The sequence below is a fragment of the Cygnus atratus genome, chromosome Z, assembly GCF_013377495.2.
Source record: "Cygnus atratus isolate AKBS03 ecotype Queensland, Australia chromosome Z, CAtr_DNAZoo_HiC_assembly, whole genome shotgun sequence".
Lineage (NCBI taxonomy): Eukaryota > Metazoa > Chordata > Aves > Anseriformes > Anatidae > Cygnus > Cygnus atratus.
The window spans coordinates 27,155,540-27,173,682 of NC_066396.1; the positions used below are offsets into that span (position 1 = coordinate 27,155,540).

The window sequence follows — 18,143 nt, forward strand, 5'->3', positions numbered from 1 at the left end:
CCCCTCTCCTGAGTTTGAATTATGTCTGGTTGGTGACTTATGTTGACTCATAGGCAGACACGATGCACGCCAGAGCTGGTGCAAGGTGTGGTGGGTGAAGTGGACAAGTGTGGCGTGCGTCTTTTGGCATTGTCAGGATGTTTAACTGGCCCATCATGAATCTGTAGTCTAAGCCAGTTTAGTTGTTCTTAATTACTCTAGACCTCTCAGTCATGGGATTGCTGCTTTATAAGCATCAATAAAATCTAAAAGTTGACCTTTTAAAGTACTACCTGCCCATAATATTAGTTTGAATTGATTATAAACAACAAACACAAGTCATGGTGACTTGGTTGTCAGAAATATTTGGTTGTGCCATCCGGCCAGGCAGTTTAAGTTGAGGTATAACGTATGATTCTGTCTGATAACTACATCAAAAAGTGTTTTATTTTTCCTTCTTTCTTTCCACGACCTTCATGCTCCAATCTCCAATTTTGAGCTCAGTTTGGGGCACCATAAATTGATGTGCATACTTCACAGCTTCAGTGGAGAGGACTAAACTGACAATAGGTATTGCTGGACACATGAGCAAGATCTAAAGATTAGATCCAGATGCTGAAATAATGGCTGGTAGACTTCTGTGAATAATGGAAATGGTGAACCTATCTTTTGGATACTGTTCCTGCAATGTCTTGGTACAGACACACATTTACCTTTCTGATGACTTGAATAGGAGGTGTAGGTGAATCTTTGCTGGGAATGATTCCTTAAGGGTAAAATTCAGCATGGTTTTTGTTTAAAAACTGGTGTTGAGGTTAGAGTCACATGTTCAAGAAACAAGACATTTTTGGAAGGCTTCTCTTTAACCTGTGGCAACCGGTGACTTTTCCTAATCGTTTTTTCCTAACCAGTGCTAACACTGGGACAGCCTTAATAACTCTGTATTACTGATGACTATTGATATAACCCAGCAATGACACTAGTGGGGAGGGGAAAGGAAGGCAGTGGAGGCTATGGATATTATATAAAGAATGCATCTAATTGCAAAGCAGGAGGGGAGAATCAGCAATTGTAAAAATCAGCTGCTTCACTTAACGACAGTGAAGAAAGAACTGAGCAGAACTGAGCCATTACTGAATGCATAACCACTGCTAACTTGCTGGAGCAGAAATGAGACCTTCAAGAAGGGAGATGGGGTGATGGTAAGAGGAAGAGTTGAATTGCTATCAGAATTATGAAGTTGGCATAATTTATGACGTGATTATTATCCTGTTTTGTTGTTGTTTTTTAAATATCTGAGTTCTAAGAATAAAAAAAGATGCCGAGTCACATAACAAGGCTTTTAGCAAGAAATACATCTGAGACAATGGCAAACAAAATGATTCCTTAGGTTATAGTAATTGAAATAGTCATCCCAAATTAAAACAGCGATATAATGGATTCAAACTGAAGTGAAAGCAAATATAGAAAATGCAACATTTGAATATTAAATTCTTAATAAGTAATTCAGGAATTGCCTCATGTTTCTAAGATTATTCTTTACAGGCTGAATGATTTCTATTGGTATTGAGTTAACTGAGGAAGAACTTAAAAATCAACGTCAGTAAACACAGGTCACACAGCACTGAGGAGGAATACTTGGTGGTGTAATAATATGCACAGCTGAAGATAAAAATCAGGTTTTCAATTAAGAGGCCTGGCAATCAGTCCAATCAAGGGCACTACACAGTAAGTATGCTATTTGCTGCTTTAGTACCTTGGACTGTTTTTAGCTTACTCTATCCTTACAGGAATTTCTGATTTTTTTCTTGCGTGCTCTAAAGTAAACTTGTTCGTTCATGGCAACTGAAATGGAAACCAATTATCTAGCAATTCCAAGAAAACAAAAGGTATGCAGATATTAAGATGCCTATCTTAAACTTCTCAAACATGCAAGACTCGAAATGTAATGCTTTTTGGCATGATGCAAGACCTTCCTGGCTAGCTGGATGGCAAAAACCACCACACTTGTAACTTCCACACTGTTCCATTTGATAATCAAATAATTCATCTGCTTCAAATGCACTACCTAAATATTACTTGGCAGTGGTAGAGGTAGACGATTATCCCTGAAAAACTACCTGATAATGCACTTAGATAATGAGAAACCAGCTTGAGCAGTATAAATCCAGTTTGTAGTAGCTGTGAGTAGTACCTGGGCACTGGCTTACAATAACAAGTCAACTGTTAACAGAAGTGCCAGAGCAGTGATCTCCGACACTTTGAGTTAAATGACTGCTGGAAGGACTGAGCAGAGTTGTACCCTTTCACATCCCTAACCAATAACTGAGGATGCTGGGTGAATAGCAAGGAAATGGCTTACGAGCTCTCCTTGCCACAGTCCATTCTTCTGCCTCTGCTGAAGACAAGAGTCCTGGGCTAGACGGACCATTTGGTCTAGCTGTAGGGCAGTGGCCAAAGGGCACTTGCATTCTTCATTCCTGCCTTGCAGCAGAAGATAGCAATCAAACCCTACCTTTGGACTATTACTTGCCAGCATGACAAGAATGGTACTTATTGAAATGATATACAGCCAGCTGAGAAAGTCAATTCAATAAGTCATTACTTATTAAACTACACAGACTGTGAGACTAGTGGGAAAGAAACGGACACAAACATACATTTGTTCAGCTTCAAACTTTGTTTCTGTGCTCAAAGGTTTGAGGGACTATCTATTCTCAGACTGTGAGAATTGAATTACCTGCTGTTATGACTGCGGAAACGTAAGTCAGAAAGAATTACTTTAGCCTCGCCATGGACTTTTTTCATGTGCACTCAACAAAATGTATGCTTATTAAGGAAGTTAGGGAACATATAGTATTTTATGGCACTATTGAGAGAAAGCAGCTACAAGCTAACATGTCTACAAAGTCAAGATTTTTCTGACAAACGTATCTGCAGTTTTGTCTGATCTTAGTTAAGTATACCAATTTAGTAAAGGCAGAAGACATTGTAGACATCTTCCCAAACATTCCAGTTTAGTAAAGATGTAACTCTGAAGAAATCATCTTTCCACCCATCTTTTTTGTGTTGTTTTAAAATATAGAAAATAGATCATATATTATCTCTACTACTTATTACTTGCAAATCAATTAACACTTCACAAACATTTAATACAGGCATAGTTTTGTTCTATTATCGTATTGTATCTCTGTGGCTCTGAGTGCAAAAGTATAAGCAATATAAATCAGTATTTAAATTATATATTACATGTTTATTATGGGTGCAACATTTTTTAAATTTACATTTTATGAAAAATCAGAAGTATTTACAATTTTTGCAAGATAAACTTGTATGCTCTAATTTACAGTCTGACGTAGTAACAATTCATAAAAATTCAGATCCTTTAGAGTTGTGTTTACAAATTATTTTTTTTAGGAGGCAGCTACAAAGGATATTGCTGTATACACAAGCAAGAACCAGCTTGCTACTTTTTTTTTCTTTTTTCATCAGATAGCTACATGTGTTTTTTACATTGTTTTTGAATTTCTTTACAAAAAGTCTACATAAACTTGTATGGCTTCGAAATTGTAACCTGCACCCAATGCAAATGTATGTATAATCACCTGAACGAAAACTAGTTTAAAAGTGCTGAAACATAACTACTTCATTTAACTTAGAATTGAAAGTAACAGTTGATTAAAAACAGCTATACAGTTTTGGGTTTTCACTAATAAAACATACTCATGTTAAAGAGCATTTGATTGCAAAGCAGATTACAATTAAGATTCCAGTAAATTGACTGTACCATTTCATATTAGTTAGAAATTCATCATTCAGTAAGATCATCAAATTAAAAGCCAGATATACTCTTCCAAACAGGTCTAAAGTACAGTATCCCCTTAATGCTAATAATGGAAATCTCATCTGCAAAAGTGTATAGTATACCTTAGAATTTATGTAGCCTCTGCAAAGCTTAATTTATTGTAAAGCTTTAGCAGTCCAATTTATTACCGGTTCTGCATGAATTAGTTCTAGCAAGTTGTATTGTTTTAATATACAATTTAAAATAGATACTGGTATTGTGAATGGTCATATAATATCCCCACTTGCACGTTATTAAATTATTTTGCTCCAATACTTTCGATTTCTGCATTGAAAAAAACACTTGATAATAAAAACACAAAATATTTTCTAAATTAGAAATTTACTTAAAAAATGTTACTAATGTGTCACTTCCCTGTGCTTAGGCTGTGTAAGAAGAGTAGATGACAAATATTAAAATCGGTGGTTACAGATAAAATTTAAGCTAATAAAATGGCAGTACTTGTCATCCTGCTGCCATAAAATACCCTTCTGAAATGCTATTCCTCCCAAAGTATTACGTTTACATTCACTTCACACAATTCCAAAAGCACTTAAATTCCAAAGACTTGCAATCAAAGCGAAGGGAAATGCTGTGTGCTGTTATAATCTTCAGTGATTTTTAAGGATTCTCATCTTTGGTGACATTAAAGTTTCTGTATCAAAGTTTCAATGTCCTGCATGATGCATCTCCCTTTACTATGGCTGCATGTATTGCAATTACCCCATGAGGAAGTAATCTAGTATTTTAAACCTCTTTTAAAACAATCTCCAGTTTTTGCAGATCTCCCTTTTAAATCCCAGTCAAAGGAATTTTTATAAAGTTGTATGTATTATACAAACAGCATGCTTTCTTTATGAAGGGCCAAACTTTGAAAAAGGAAGTGAGGCACATGAATAATAAACTGGATAGGCACAGGTTTCTTTTAAAGGCACAAATGTTATGCAATTCATATAAAAATAAATTAAATCTACAGCATTAATTCAAACAATCACAACGCCCATAAAATTTACTAACTGCAGAAGTAAATCTCTTCTGTCTTTTGCAATTTTATAACACATTGCACTTAGGAAAAATAAACAAACACCTATATAAAACAACTTAGATGTTAATAATATATGATACATGGGAATCAAGTTACATTTTTATACATCTCTAACTCAAATGGTTTTATGGCATGAGTGGATGGAAGAACTACATGAGTTTGCCTTGGTTTTCTTTAAAAACTGGCAATTAAAGAATCTGATATTACTTATGGAAAGCTCAAATATTTCTTACTTGCTCTCCTACATTTTATGGTTTAATGCTTACAGTATAACATACAATTTCATACTTTCATTACAACTATTGATTACCATTTTGACTTCTATATAAATTTACTAAAATTTTAACAAATTTTCCCCAATATTGCAGTTGATCATTTACAGACAGTGTTGAAGTTAACTTCAGTGCTATTAAAGTAATAAAAAGTTTGCAAAATGACCTTCAAAAGTGCATTTTCTGTTCTGTAGTTCAGCCTCAAAGTAGGTCAACATTTAAAAAAAATTAATGCATGTTAAAATAGTGTTTGAGAAGTAGAGGGGGCAGAGTGAGCTTCTTGCACTCCTTTGATCCAATGACTTTCACAGGTTCATCAGCAGTCTGCCATATACCGTCCTGAAAAATAAAGGTAGTTTTTTTTGCATTCAGTAGGTAAAATAGATTTTGTCAGTATTTTCCTGTGAGCAGTTTAACTAACTATGGAAAAACAAAAGAAATGCAAAACAATTTTCAGATGTGTTTTAAGGAAAGGTAACTATGCATCACTTGTTTAACAGTTTCATAATCCATAATTTAGCACTACAGAATATATCATATATTAATTTGAATACATAACCATTTCAACATCTTACCAGTGGCAAATCTTTTCTTAAGTAGGGAAAGCCGATAGCCAGTGCCTACTAGCTCTACATCTACTCCTGAAAGGGTGCTTCCTTCACTTATGAATTGCACTGCAAGTGTTGCTGGTTTACTGGGTCCTTCTGAAAGTTCAAATTTTGCCCTGAGGGATCCAGAACCTATAAAAAAAACAGTAATGTACCAAGAGGAAAAAAAAATATCTCATTCTTCTAATATAGACAAGATCTAATTAAATACATTTCCCAAAAAACTTCAGTTGATTTTTCATAGACATTGGTGAAGCTCACTTCAGTGCCATTATAAAGTAGCAATAGTTCAAAATTATTTTAAAATACACTTCTGTAGCTAGTGCAAGGCATTAAAAAAAGCATGCTACTGCTCCCTTTTTCTAGTTCTTTAATGTTTTCTTGTTCTTGCACTGTCTAGCGGGAAAATAATGAGATTTAAATAATAAATAATGGAATAGTAAAAGTCAAGTACCTTTACTTGCTTAAAACAACTTGCTATTCCTAGTCAATAGGAACAGCTAATTGATGAGGAGAGCTAGTAACTTGATAAATTTGCCATAAAGTCCATTCCATTTCTTTAGTATATATATCATAGTTTGGGTAAATGGATTCTCATATTCAAGAGCTTTGAAAGTTGGTTGTGTTTTACCTCTGTGATTCACCACTCACATAATGTGTTGGATTGTACAAAAAGCACATTTTACCACCCTGTACACCAGAATAAAGAGACTTCAAGACATTTGTCCTAATATGAAGTCTTTCTGTAACTTCTATTGTTCCTATAAGTGTAAGCCTGGCATAGTATCACTTCCTCTTAAACACTGGATTGTGAGTATTAAGTATTTGTGCTCAAGAGAAAGGGAAACAAAGATGGTTGGAAGAGAAGGGAATATAGTAGAACCAGTGGGATATGCAGAAGTCTGCTGAACACACAAGATGTGATCTGCATCACTAGCAGTCCATTTTACGCTGCTCTGCAGGTGTGCAGTAGTTTTTCATCTGGCTGCATTCATGTTTTAGTATGGCTTTTTTTCTTTTAAAAGAAAATATAGTTTAGAAAAGAAAAAGAAAAGAGAAGGCTATCCCTACATAACCAAAATGGAAGACAAATGGCAAAGAACTGTGAGGTCAGTGAATGGTAAAGTACACCAGACTACAGAAACAACCTCTGTCAGATTAAAATACCCTCAGATTTTGTTCAAATGACCACCACAACTTTGCAGCCTTTACACCAATTGAAGAGGGCTTCCCTTTCCAGGCTTATAGTTCCTATATGAAATCAGACGTATTTACAGGAAAATCTATGCTTTCATAATGCTCTTCACTAAATTCTTAACAGGACTACAGGCACTTCCAAGGGCCACAAGGCCATTTTTTCCACAGAGGCTTTGTGGATGAGAAGCTTCCCTTTTGCCCCTACTTTTCTAATTCAGAAAAAAAACATTGCAACTACAAAGGCTTCAAGGACTGTGACATCAATTGGACTCCAGGGAAAGGCAGCTGTGTGGAGGACTCCTACTGATACCTCACAAAATGCTACATAAACTACCACTCTGAGCAGATGTGCAGAGTCTTTTTTTTTTCTCAGAGCTGTATGCAAAAACAAAGACCCTCAAAATGCTGGTCAAGAATCATCTAGAGTTGAGCCTGTCTCAGCACAGTATTTTATTTTATTTTTTTCAGTTCTTCCACTAACCTCTTGCTACTTTATCTCAATTGTCAACGTGTGGCAAAACAGAAGACAGATAGATCCTTTTTCTTCAAATAATTGCTCATTTTCAAATAGCATTGATGTAATAATTTCCTTACTAAACCTAAACTCTATTTTAGAGCTGGTAACTGCTTTCAAGGGGGTTCACTATTTTTCCTTTTAAAATTAAATGATTTGTGCTGGTTTCAGATGGGGTAGTGTTAATTTTGTTCCTAGCAGCTCATATGATCCTGTGTTTTGAATTTAGGATGAGAATAATGCTGCTAACACGCAGATGTTTCAGTTGTTGCTGAGAAGTGCTTATGCTAAGTCAAGGCCTTTTCAGCTTCTCATGCTGCCCTGCCAGCCCCTGGTAAACAGGATATAGCATGAGATGGAAGTGTATACACGCATGAGGATGCAGAGGCTAAAACGATTACATTTTTATTGTTATCATTTTTCTGTAGAAGAAAACAAAACAACAAAAAAATCAACTTGCCTCCGTTCTCAGACTTCTCTGAAATGCTAGATATTTTCCAACAAGCTTTCATCTGGTCTGCATTCCTGTAAGAGAAAGTTACAGGTTAGTTACAAGCATCAATTTTTAGAACATTATTTCTGTACGTTTACACTAGTAACTTTAAAAGACTACGTATGTATGAACTACATCTCTAAATGGATGTTTTTGAAAATGTTTGATTATTTTGTATAAGTTTGTGGAAAACTATACAAAGCAAACAAGTGCACTGCACCTGAGTTCGCAGCAGAGCTCATGCGTACATGACACCTCTTTATACAGTTAACACTGTCCTATGCCTAGGTTGACAACTCAAAAATATTTGTCTTCAAAGGGCAAAGACAGGCCAAACACACTGGAAACAGTTTGAAAGCTGAGTTTTTATGCTTGATGGTGATGGTATGAATGGGAACAATGCTGATTGCTTTCTCCTATGCGAGATTCTTGGCTGTATAAATTTTATTCCATTTCCATTCTAATAAAACTATAGTTGGCAAAAGTGGCACATGGTTTAAGTTTATGACACACAGATTTACTTCTGATTATATACAGGGACAGAAAAGAAAAGGGCACTGAAAATTGGAGTCTCTAAACTGATAAGACATTTTGATATTGAGCACTTTGCAGCTGTTCCATCATAGGAAAGTTAACAACATAAAGCTGTGAGTGGCATGAAATGCTGATAGGTGTGAAATTGTCTTTGACATTGGTATAGCAGGAATGAAATGTTCACGTAAGTAGCACAGATGATACCAGTCATTTGCCATAGACGGAATTACAAAACTGTTATTAAAAATAAAAATAAAAAAGCACAACGGGCCACTACCCAACCCAGCAGGCCAAAAATGTAGCATGACAAACACTACAACTGTATTTATTTTTTGTCAACTTGCAAAGCTTAAAATTCTAGCTTTGGGTGGTTGCTTAGTTGAAAGGCAGAATAGCTGGGATTGAGTCCCTTACTCTGACGAATCTGCTGTGAAACAGTCACTAAATGTTGAATCTTCCTACGTAGCACTAGATGTTCCTGTTTTTACCTAGGTTTCACTATTAAAGGGTTTTGTGGAAGAAGCCTGGACAGGGAGAAACTGATCATGTGCAGGCAGGATACTGAATCTGCTCCAGTAGAAAAAGCTTAAAATGATCTGGTTACAAGTTTTGCTCCCTTGAAATAGAAAATCTAGAAAGATTCAGTCTTGGCAGATTTTTTTCCACTTAAAATGATTCTGTATTACCACATTGTCCAATCAACACATTTAAGAGGACTGCCTTCTGAAACATCAAAACCTATCTGATAAATATATCAAGTTTATTCTTCTTCTGAACCTTGCTTTATAGGAAGGTTAACAAAGTTTGGTATTCTTTTCTCTCATAATCTTCATGCTTTACTCAGCTAAAAAGACCCTCTTGACCCCCTTGGAAGTAAACATCCTGGAATTAAATTATACCTGGGCGAGTAATTTAATGTTACCAAACCACAGGTGCAGTGGTTGAATTCTGGTCACCTTTTGCTCATGGATGTACTTCTCTGCCTTTTCCTACCACCCTCTGCTTGTTTTCACAAATCTGTAGCAATATACTTATCTGAGACTTATGTCTCACTTTCAAGTGCTGCTGTAAATGGCCTGCAGTCTTAGGAGGTGGTGGCAGGTAGCTGTGAGTCAGATGATAATCGTGACAACTCTCGAATTGAGAGACAATGCTACATGGCTTATTAAGTACTCTTCCATCTACTGAGTTATCTTTTAAAACAATTTAAATCAGAAGCTAATTTTTAAGTTAAAATAATCAAGAAGTATAAATCTGTATGTTGCAAGTAACAACGATCAGAGGATACAAAAAATACTAACGTATGTGGAACCTGAGCGTGACACTAACTTTATGGAATAAGGAGTGCAAGTTGTAGTGGGCCTGGCTGGGATGGAATTAAGTTTCCCCACAGCTACCCACACAGTGCTGTGCTCTGCATGTATAGCTAGAACAACATATCTCACCACATATCTCACCAATCTATACCACCTGTACACTACATCTATATCTCACCAATGTTTTGGCTACTGCTGGGCAGTGCTGGCACAGCATCAAGGCTGTGCATCTCCAACCCTCCACCCCCAAAAGCCAGTAGGCTGGGGTAGGCATAGGCAAGAGGAGGGGAGGGGACATTGCCAGGGGAGCTGGCCCAAACTGACCAAAAGGATGTGACATGCCATGTTATGTCGTGCTCAGCAACAAAAGCTGAGGAAGGGAAAGAAGAAGAGGGGGACACTCGTTATAAAAGCATATGTCTTCCCCTGTAAAAGCTACACATTTTGAGGCCCTGTTTCCCAAAACGTTGCTGAACATTGCTTGCTGATGTGAAGTAGAGAAGAACTGTTTTCTTCTTTTGTTTCTGTGAGTCCTTTGCTTGTTTGTCTTTCTCTATAATTAAACTGCTCCTTATCACAACCCATGAACCTTTTTTCATTGTATTTTCTCCCCCGTGCTTTTGAGCAAGGAGAGTGAGAGAGAAGTGTGCTGGAGCTTAGCTAGCCATCAGTGTGTAACCACCACAAATCCATATACATGGATGTATTTACACACACACAAATCTATATCATGTTTTTTTAACCATTAAGAGATTCTGGCTGCAAATCATGTTATTAAGAATAACTATCCTGTCTACTGGACCAAAAGAAAACATTGGAAATTTCATGAAGACCTGTATTATTATACAGTTGGAATGGCTGAATATAGTTTCATTTTAGTCTGTATGAATTGGCTGCACATGGTCTATTTTGGACCAGAAAATGTCCTATGCACTTTATTAAGAGAAAAAAAAATCAACTATTTCTTCCAATGAAATTTTTTAGGCTATGACCCTAATGAATATAATGACATGAACTTGAAATAATAGAAAGAAAAGTATTAATGTTACCATTTTGCAGGTGGAAGCGACTGCATGTTTGTTACTCCTCCATCTACTGGTACCACAACCTGTACATTAGACAGCATACTAGGCACATTCATAGACTCTGGATTGTATTTATAATCCACTCTCACATCAGTAGTGCTAGCATTACATTTCCAGTAAGTTGCAAGATTCAAGGGAGTGGACTGGATGCCATTTGAAGATACCTGTAAAAAAAAAACAACCAAACAAAAAAACACATTGAAAGCAGCTTAATTACAATATCTACCCTTTTGGGCAGAACTATGGAATGATGGTAATGAGTATAATTATAGTATAACTATAAATTGTGACAAAAGATCAGAAGAACAATCTACCTCTGAGCCTTTAAACTCAGAATTCTAAAGACTGTTGCAGCCTACAGTAATTGCCACTCTTTTAATTTTAAAATAAATTATTTTTAAACGATGCTTTAAATTCGCTATGGCCCATGAGACTTTTTCCTGTTCTGGCTTTCTTACGTCCAATAGTTTTTAGTCTTGTTCTCTAACTCACAGAAGTAAGTTACCAGTGCCAAACATCCTTACCACATCAGTTCAGCTCCCCAAGCAGCAAGCAGCAAAAGAGAATACCTGTCATTGGACAGGCAGACAGCAAAACAGTTCTTACATACTAAAAGCATTGTTTTCCTGGCATAGGAGAGCTGGAAGCTGCTGCTTCTGTGGTTGAGCTCATGCTGCTGCCCTGCTGCATACCCCTACCACCTTCCTCATCTGCTTGAGGAACCTTCTATTTCCCTGTGTCCTATCTTGCCTTTCCTTGGCAACTCAGGACTCTTTCCATCTGCCATGGCTACTGCATGCCAACGGCTTACTTTTCTCCCGTGGTAAAGGCCTCACAACTCCTCTTTCTACAGTGCTCATTTCTGCAATCCAAAGAACAGTTCTGTTCTTTCAATCTTTCTTAGGGTTTCTGTGATTCTTCCTCTGTTTTTCTGTGAATCTAACATTCTTTTTATAGATTCAGTATGGCAATATTCTGAACTATACCGAGAGGATGTGGAAAACTACACTGGTATTAATAGCTGCATTAGTAGGCCTAGGAAATCCTTGTTCTCCCATTCAGATGAACGTGTCATTTCTGTATTTTCATGAAGGTCTTCGGTTGACATCCCACAGAATCACAGAGTGACTGAAGTTGGAAAGGACCTCTGGAGGTAATCTGGTCCAACCCCCCTGCTCAAACAGGGCCACCTAGAGTCATTAAGCCCAGGACCATGTCCAGGCAGCTTTGAAGTATCTCCAAGGAGGAAGACTCCACAGCCTCTCTGGGCAATTCATGTCATTGCTTGGTCACCCTCACAGTAAGAGGGTTTCCCGATGTTCATGTGACACCTCCTGTGTTTTCAGTTTGTTCCCATTGCCTCTTGTCCTGTTACTGGGCACCACTAAAAAGAGCCTGTCTCTGTCCTCTCTGCACTCTCCCTTCAGGTGTTCATAGACATTGATAAGATCTCCCCTGCCCCCATCGTCTGTAGGCTGAAGAGTGAATCCCAGCTGTCTCAGCCTTTTGTCACAGGAGAGATCCTCCAGTCCCTTCTTTGAGCCATCTCTGTGGCCCTTTGCTGGACTCTCTTGAGTGTGTGCATGTCTTTCTTATACTGAGGAGCCCTGAACCTGACTCTGGCTGTGGCCTCACCAGTGCTGAGTAGAAGGGAAGGATCACCTCACTCCACCTGCTGGATACAGTCCTCCAAATGCAGCCCATGATACCACCAGCCTTCTCTTCTGCAAGGCACGCTTCTGGCTCATGCTCAACTGTGTCCACCAAGATCCCTGGGTCTTTTCCAACAAACTGCTTTCCAGCTGGGTGGCTCCAGCATGTCCTGGTGCCTGGGGTTATTTCCCCCCCCAGGCGCAGGATTTTGCGCTTCTCTTTGTTGAACTTCATGAGGTTCCTGTTAGCCCTTTCCTTCAGCCAGCTGGGGTCCCTCCGGATGGCAGCACGACCCTTTGACCTATTAGCCACTCCTTCCAACCTTGCGTCATCTGCAAACTTGCTGATGGCAAAATCTTCCCCATCCTCCACATCATTACTGAAGATCTTAAGCAGGGCTGGTTCCAGTAGTGACCCCTAGGATACTCCGACTGGACTTTGCACGACAGATAACCACCTTCTGGGCCTGGCTGTTAGCCAGTTTTTGAACCACCTCACTGTCTGCTCATCCAGCTCCTCCATGATGATCTAATGGGAGACAGTGCCCTACTGAAGTCCAGGCACACCATATCTACTGTCCTTTCCTCATCTACTAAGCCAGCTGTTTCATCATAGAAGGCTATCAAGTAAGGGGAAGCATGCCTTCCCCTTACTGAATCCATACTGATTACTCCTGATGACCTTCTTGTCCTCTGCATGCCTAGAACGGTTTCCAGGATAAGTTGTTCCATATTTTCTGAGGGGTCAGAACATCACTCACTCTCTTATATTACATCTGATCAGCTACAGCATCCAAAAATTAATTAATTACAAAAGCAAATGCAATTGAATTACAAACTCAAACAAACAAAAACCTGAACAATGCCTAAATTCATGTAAAATTTAAGACTTTGCTAACAAATACCTAAAGAAACAGTGTTCAAAGTTTTCACACTTGAATTGGAGTAAGGTGTGAGCAAGCTGAAACAGGTCATGAATTCAAGGGAATCCAAGGGAATGACATGAAGGCATAACAGGAATGCACTCAGCCTGGGCAGACCCTATGGATTGGAAACAGTGACATACCCAGAATTGATCTAGATGCAGGGTGACAGTTCATCTGTATGCTATCAGGCAAAGAACAACCCTTATAAATTCTGTATAGATAAGAAATCAGCCAGAGTTCATTAAAAAATTCCAAAGGGAAAAATGTGTTTACCTGATACTTTAAAACATCCACATTATAATAGGATGCAGATGGATTCTGCTCTGATAACTTCTTGAGGTAGACAGTTATAGCTTGCATGTTCATCCAAAAATCCCTAGTACTGGAATCACTTTGTGACTGATCACTACAAAGAAAAAGAAAGGTAGGACTGAGAACGCAACACAGTCTTCTTTTTTGGGTGTCTAATAATTAAGACTAGATCCTTTCCTTCTTCAAGCAAGAGTTTGTTATACTGCTTTATGACACATAATTATACCTTTTTAATATTAAGGAAAATTATCAGCTTGTTGTATCTAGTAAAAATTCTCCTTCCATTCAAGGAGCAGTGAGTTTTCTCCACTGACAACTGACACCACAAGATTTAGTCTTGGATTTTATATTTAATAAACTCAATATTATCAGGTGCCATGAGGATGTGCCATGAGGATGTGCATGAGGTCGGGATACAAAGGGTCTTTGAAAAGGAATGTTATCCAATTTGGAGTAAGACCTAAAATCGTAATTAATTTTGGTTATGTTATAGCATCACTAAGATTTCTGCTGTATGTGTGTTACTACTATACTTTCACATCTGCAGAAAGCATAAGCTTTCTAAAGTTTTTCCGTTAAAAACAATTTTCAAATTATTATAAACAATTGCCTTTTAGGTACTTATAGTTACATTCAATCTATGAAGCAATTTATTATATCATCTCTCTATGTAGTTAAGAGCAAACATGACTGCACGATCAAAATGCTGGTTTGGAGCTACTGGAGCATGAAAACCTGTTTTGCAGGTCAAGAATATTTTCAGTTCTGGTTGCATCATGTTTATTTTGAATAAGGATGAAATTTTTAAGAATACTGATTCAGAAACAAAATACAAATCATTTATCAATCAAAAAGCTTCACTGAAGCTCTGTGGATACAGTGAGGACCTGCATCCATTTGCTAATGAGGTCTGCAGAATGTGTGTGCAAAGCAAAAGCTGAAAATGAACATCTGGATTACAGTAAATATTACTGCAATGGGATGAATCTAGAATAGTGACCTATACACAAGTAATCTGTTTGATTTATTTTGACTTTGATTCTCAATATAGTATCGTAATTCATGCTACATCCATTTTTAGTAAAATATAGATGAACACTTACTTATCACTACAGGGACCTTACACAAAGTAAATGTAATCTACAGTAAAATCCTTCTGCTGCTCCACAATTAAGTGCAATTCAAAATAAATTCTGATGTTTCCATGAATGTCACTCTCACTGAAACATTCCACCTCAATAAATATTAAAGAAATGATAGCATTTGCCATATATGATGAAAAGTTAAATTATTACCATACAGTTAACTTTGTAAATTTCTGTTACATGCATTTTTTCTAATTAGAGGCAATGTTACAGCACTCAGATAGGAATATTAGACATTTTCATGTTTTGCCGAAATGTACTTTTTCAGTATAATTCATTGTCTGATATAGTTCTGCTAATATTTCAGGTATATACCATCATGTCAAAAAGCAGCAAATACATTTTTTTACACTGAAACATTAAGTATGAATGATCACAATGAAATTAAATGTGAAAGAATGGATGCATATGGTTTGTTTCAGTTATTTCAGTAATTTTTAAAAATGTACCATCTAGAAGTGTTTAATAGGTTTTCAGATAATTTCTCCTCTAAATGGAACAAACAATTACAACTTTTACAAATGTCCTTTTTTTTTTTTTGAAAAGAAGTCAAAATGCTGTGATTTCAACACTTATTCTACTCAACCTCCAGCCTTTTTTCTTAAGAATTCTCCAAAACATGTTGCTATGCACTTGATATATATATAGCCATGTAATGGCTCTAATCTACTGTAGAAGCAATACAGCTTAAAATTACAGTAGTAACCAACAAATGAGATTAGGCATAGCTCCTACTATTTGTCTTCTACTTAAAGCCACTGTTTCATCATTTAATCATACCACTGTTACTGCATAAAGAAATTTGTATGACAACATAAGAATTTCCTAGTTTCAATATCTAATTTTTCTTCATATCTTGTATTTTCATAACTAGTTAGATTGTTCATACAGTTCGACTGGGAAAAAAGTATTTTTTTTCAATAGGTTATTAAACCATTTCATGTATAAAATGCATGTAAAAACACAGTTACCTTTGCAAAGTATTTCTTATGGCTCCTGTTTTATTTAGCATAAATTTCAGTACCTTACTGAGATTTTTAATGGTGGCAGTAGAAAGAAACTGAGCTAAACAAGATTAGTTCATAGAATTAAATTACGGTTAAGCAAATCAACGAGATGGCAGAGAACTCTGATTTACATATAAAACAAGTGAAATTTTAGAAATCACACAGTTTACTATTATATTAAAAAAAAATACAAAACCTGTATACAAGTTGTGCATTTGGAAGAATCTGCTCTAGTTTGCTTGTGTTTTTTACCCTGAAGCAGAGCACAGCTGGAGATGGGTTGCTGGTGAAGACTTTAATAATCCCACTTGGGAATGATACTGTCATATCACCAGTGATCTTCACAATACATCTAGGAAAATGAAAACATCAGTTTTATTGCAACTCATTAACTGCGTGGTTTTAATTGCTGATTTTAAAGCAGTCACTGTACTTGCACAATCTGATGAGCTGAATTCAAAACAAAGTCAATTTTAAATGAGGGTAATGTGGCACTGTAACAATGTACCATCACTTTCAATTTGGCAGTCAGATGAAAGTGAAGAAAAAAGTGCAGCTGGTTAAGCATACAGTAGTCTTGGTGGATATTATTCAGGCTTTGAAAACATGGCACAACTATGCTTAGGCAAGGCCTACTAGCATAGCAAGGGATGTGACAGGGTGAATGAGGTGCTTTATAGAGCTGCCCAAATTTACTTGTAGCACCTAGCTGACTACGATAAAAACCTTTCTAATTTTCAATGTTTTCACTGAACATATTTTTGTAAAGCAGGGATATATGAGCTCCTAGCAGGATGCAGGACAATAGAGAGCAAAGAGCCACTGTTGTCACTTACGCTCGGGCAAAAAAAAACCTGTGAAACCCCCTTCTAATGCACATACATTTTCCCCAAAATATTACAAGTATAAACAATTTTTTTTTAATTGTAACTTATTACATTCAAAACAATTCACTATTTAACTAACTTTGTGGGATCTGCTCCTTTAAAGTAGGCGTTAACAGATTCAGTAAGGGCTACTGCAACAGGCAAGGTGTCCTGGTTTCCAAGGCTGACAGGGCTGGGACCACGTGAAACACCTAGAATACACACAGTGTATAGGTTTAATTTATAAAAGTTTAGCAATAGATTTCAGAATGGTTGACTATATCTGTCATTTTCACAAGATGTTACTACCATCAAGGTCACAGTAGGGCCTGAAATGGTACTTGAACAGTTATTAGAAAAATATAAACATAGTACAGTACAATCACACCACCAAAACACTGCTTAGCAGCCTAAGAAAACAGGACTATCAATGACATATTGTAAATGGACAGACACAAGGAAATACATATGAGCTAGAAGAATGCTGCATTAAAATGGCTAATGATAACACCAAGGTCAACAGATCCAAAGGACATTGGACATTAACTACAATACTTAAAAAAAACCCAACAACAACAAAAAACAAAACCTACTGTATGCTTGTTGCATGGAAAGATGTATGATAAAATGGTGAGGGAAATGCAAAGAATTCAGCTACAGTATGTATGAACTTAAGTGCATATACATTTATATTACTCTACGTAAGTGAACTGTTGAACATTCTTTTAACGACTTTAGCCAACAAAGGTTAAAATTTCCAAGCAGAAATTGCTGGAGAAATATTTTGCTACGTTTTCTATTGGTTTTGTAGTAAGGGTTCTGGGAATACCTTGGAGGTACTTGGAAATACACAGCAGTTCACAAGAAAAATAATTATCAGGCTTGCATCAGCCTTCACAGGTGTTTGTACATATACAACAGAGTTAAAATGCATAGCTACAAAAATTAACTCAGACCTCATGCTACGGCTTTTTAAAATCTGTACAACTGAAAAAAATGGTTGTCATGGGATATTACTTTTATCAGTGTTTTCCAATGTGCAGCCAGCTACTTAATATAAACCACAATACTGGAACTTTCATCTTTTTTATTACTGCAGCTGCATAGTAGAGAGCATCTTACTAATTTTTTGTACCACTGCTGAAATGGTTTATATCACATAATATATTTATCACAAAGGAGGCACAGTCTTTCTCATGTCATAAGCAAAATGAGAAACTTGATTTTCATACCGTGAAGTAGAAACAAAATGCTTCTGTATAACATTGCTAATGGCAAACTAATCTCCTATTTACTTCAAAATAGCAGCTGTGCCTTCTGGGCTCTTTCATAAACAAAAAGGAATTTG

General features: G+C 36.8%; 1 protein-coding gene across 2 annotated transcripts in view; it reads right to left on the reverse strand.

Annotated features, from left to right (window-relative positions):
- Window positions 1-3,211: 3,211 nt before the first annotated feature.
- Window positions 3,212-18,143, reverse strand: part of FCHO2 (FCH and mu domain containing endocytic adaptor 2) — an 89,741-nt gene continuing 74,809 nt past the window's right edge. For both annotated transcript variants that reach the window (XM_050716533.1, XM_050716534.1), the window contains exons 20-26: window positions 16,896-17,007; window positions 16,126-16,281; window positions 13,739-13,871; window positions 10,852-11,051; window positions 7,920-7,984; window positions 5,716-5,880; window positions 3,212-5,479 (exon numbers count right to left, since the gene is read on the reverse strand). In XM_050716533.1, coding sequence (XP_050572490.1) covers window positions 5,457-5,479; window positions 5,716-5,880; window positions 7,920-7,984; window positions 10,852-11,051; window positions 13,739-13,871; window positions 16,126-16,281; window positions 16,896-17,007 — 854 coding nt within the window. In that variant the 3' untranslated portion in view covers window positions 3,212-5,456. The remainder of the gene's footprint in view (window positions 5,480-5,715; window positions 5,881-7,919; window positions 7,985-10,851; window positions 11,052-13,738; window positions 13,872-16,125; window positions 16,282-16,895; window positions 17,008-18,143) is intronic.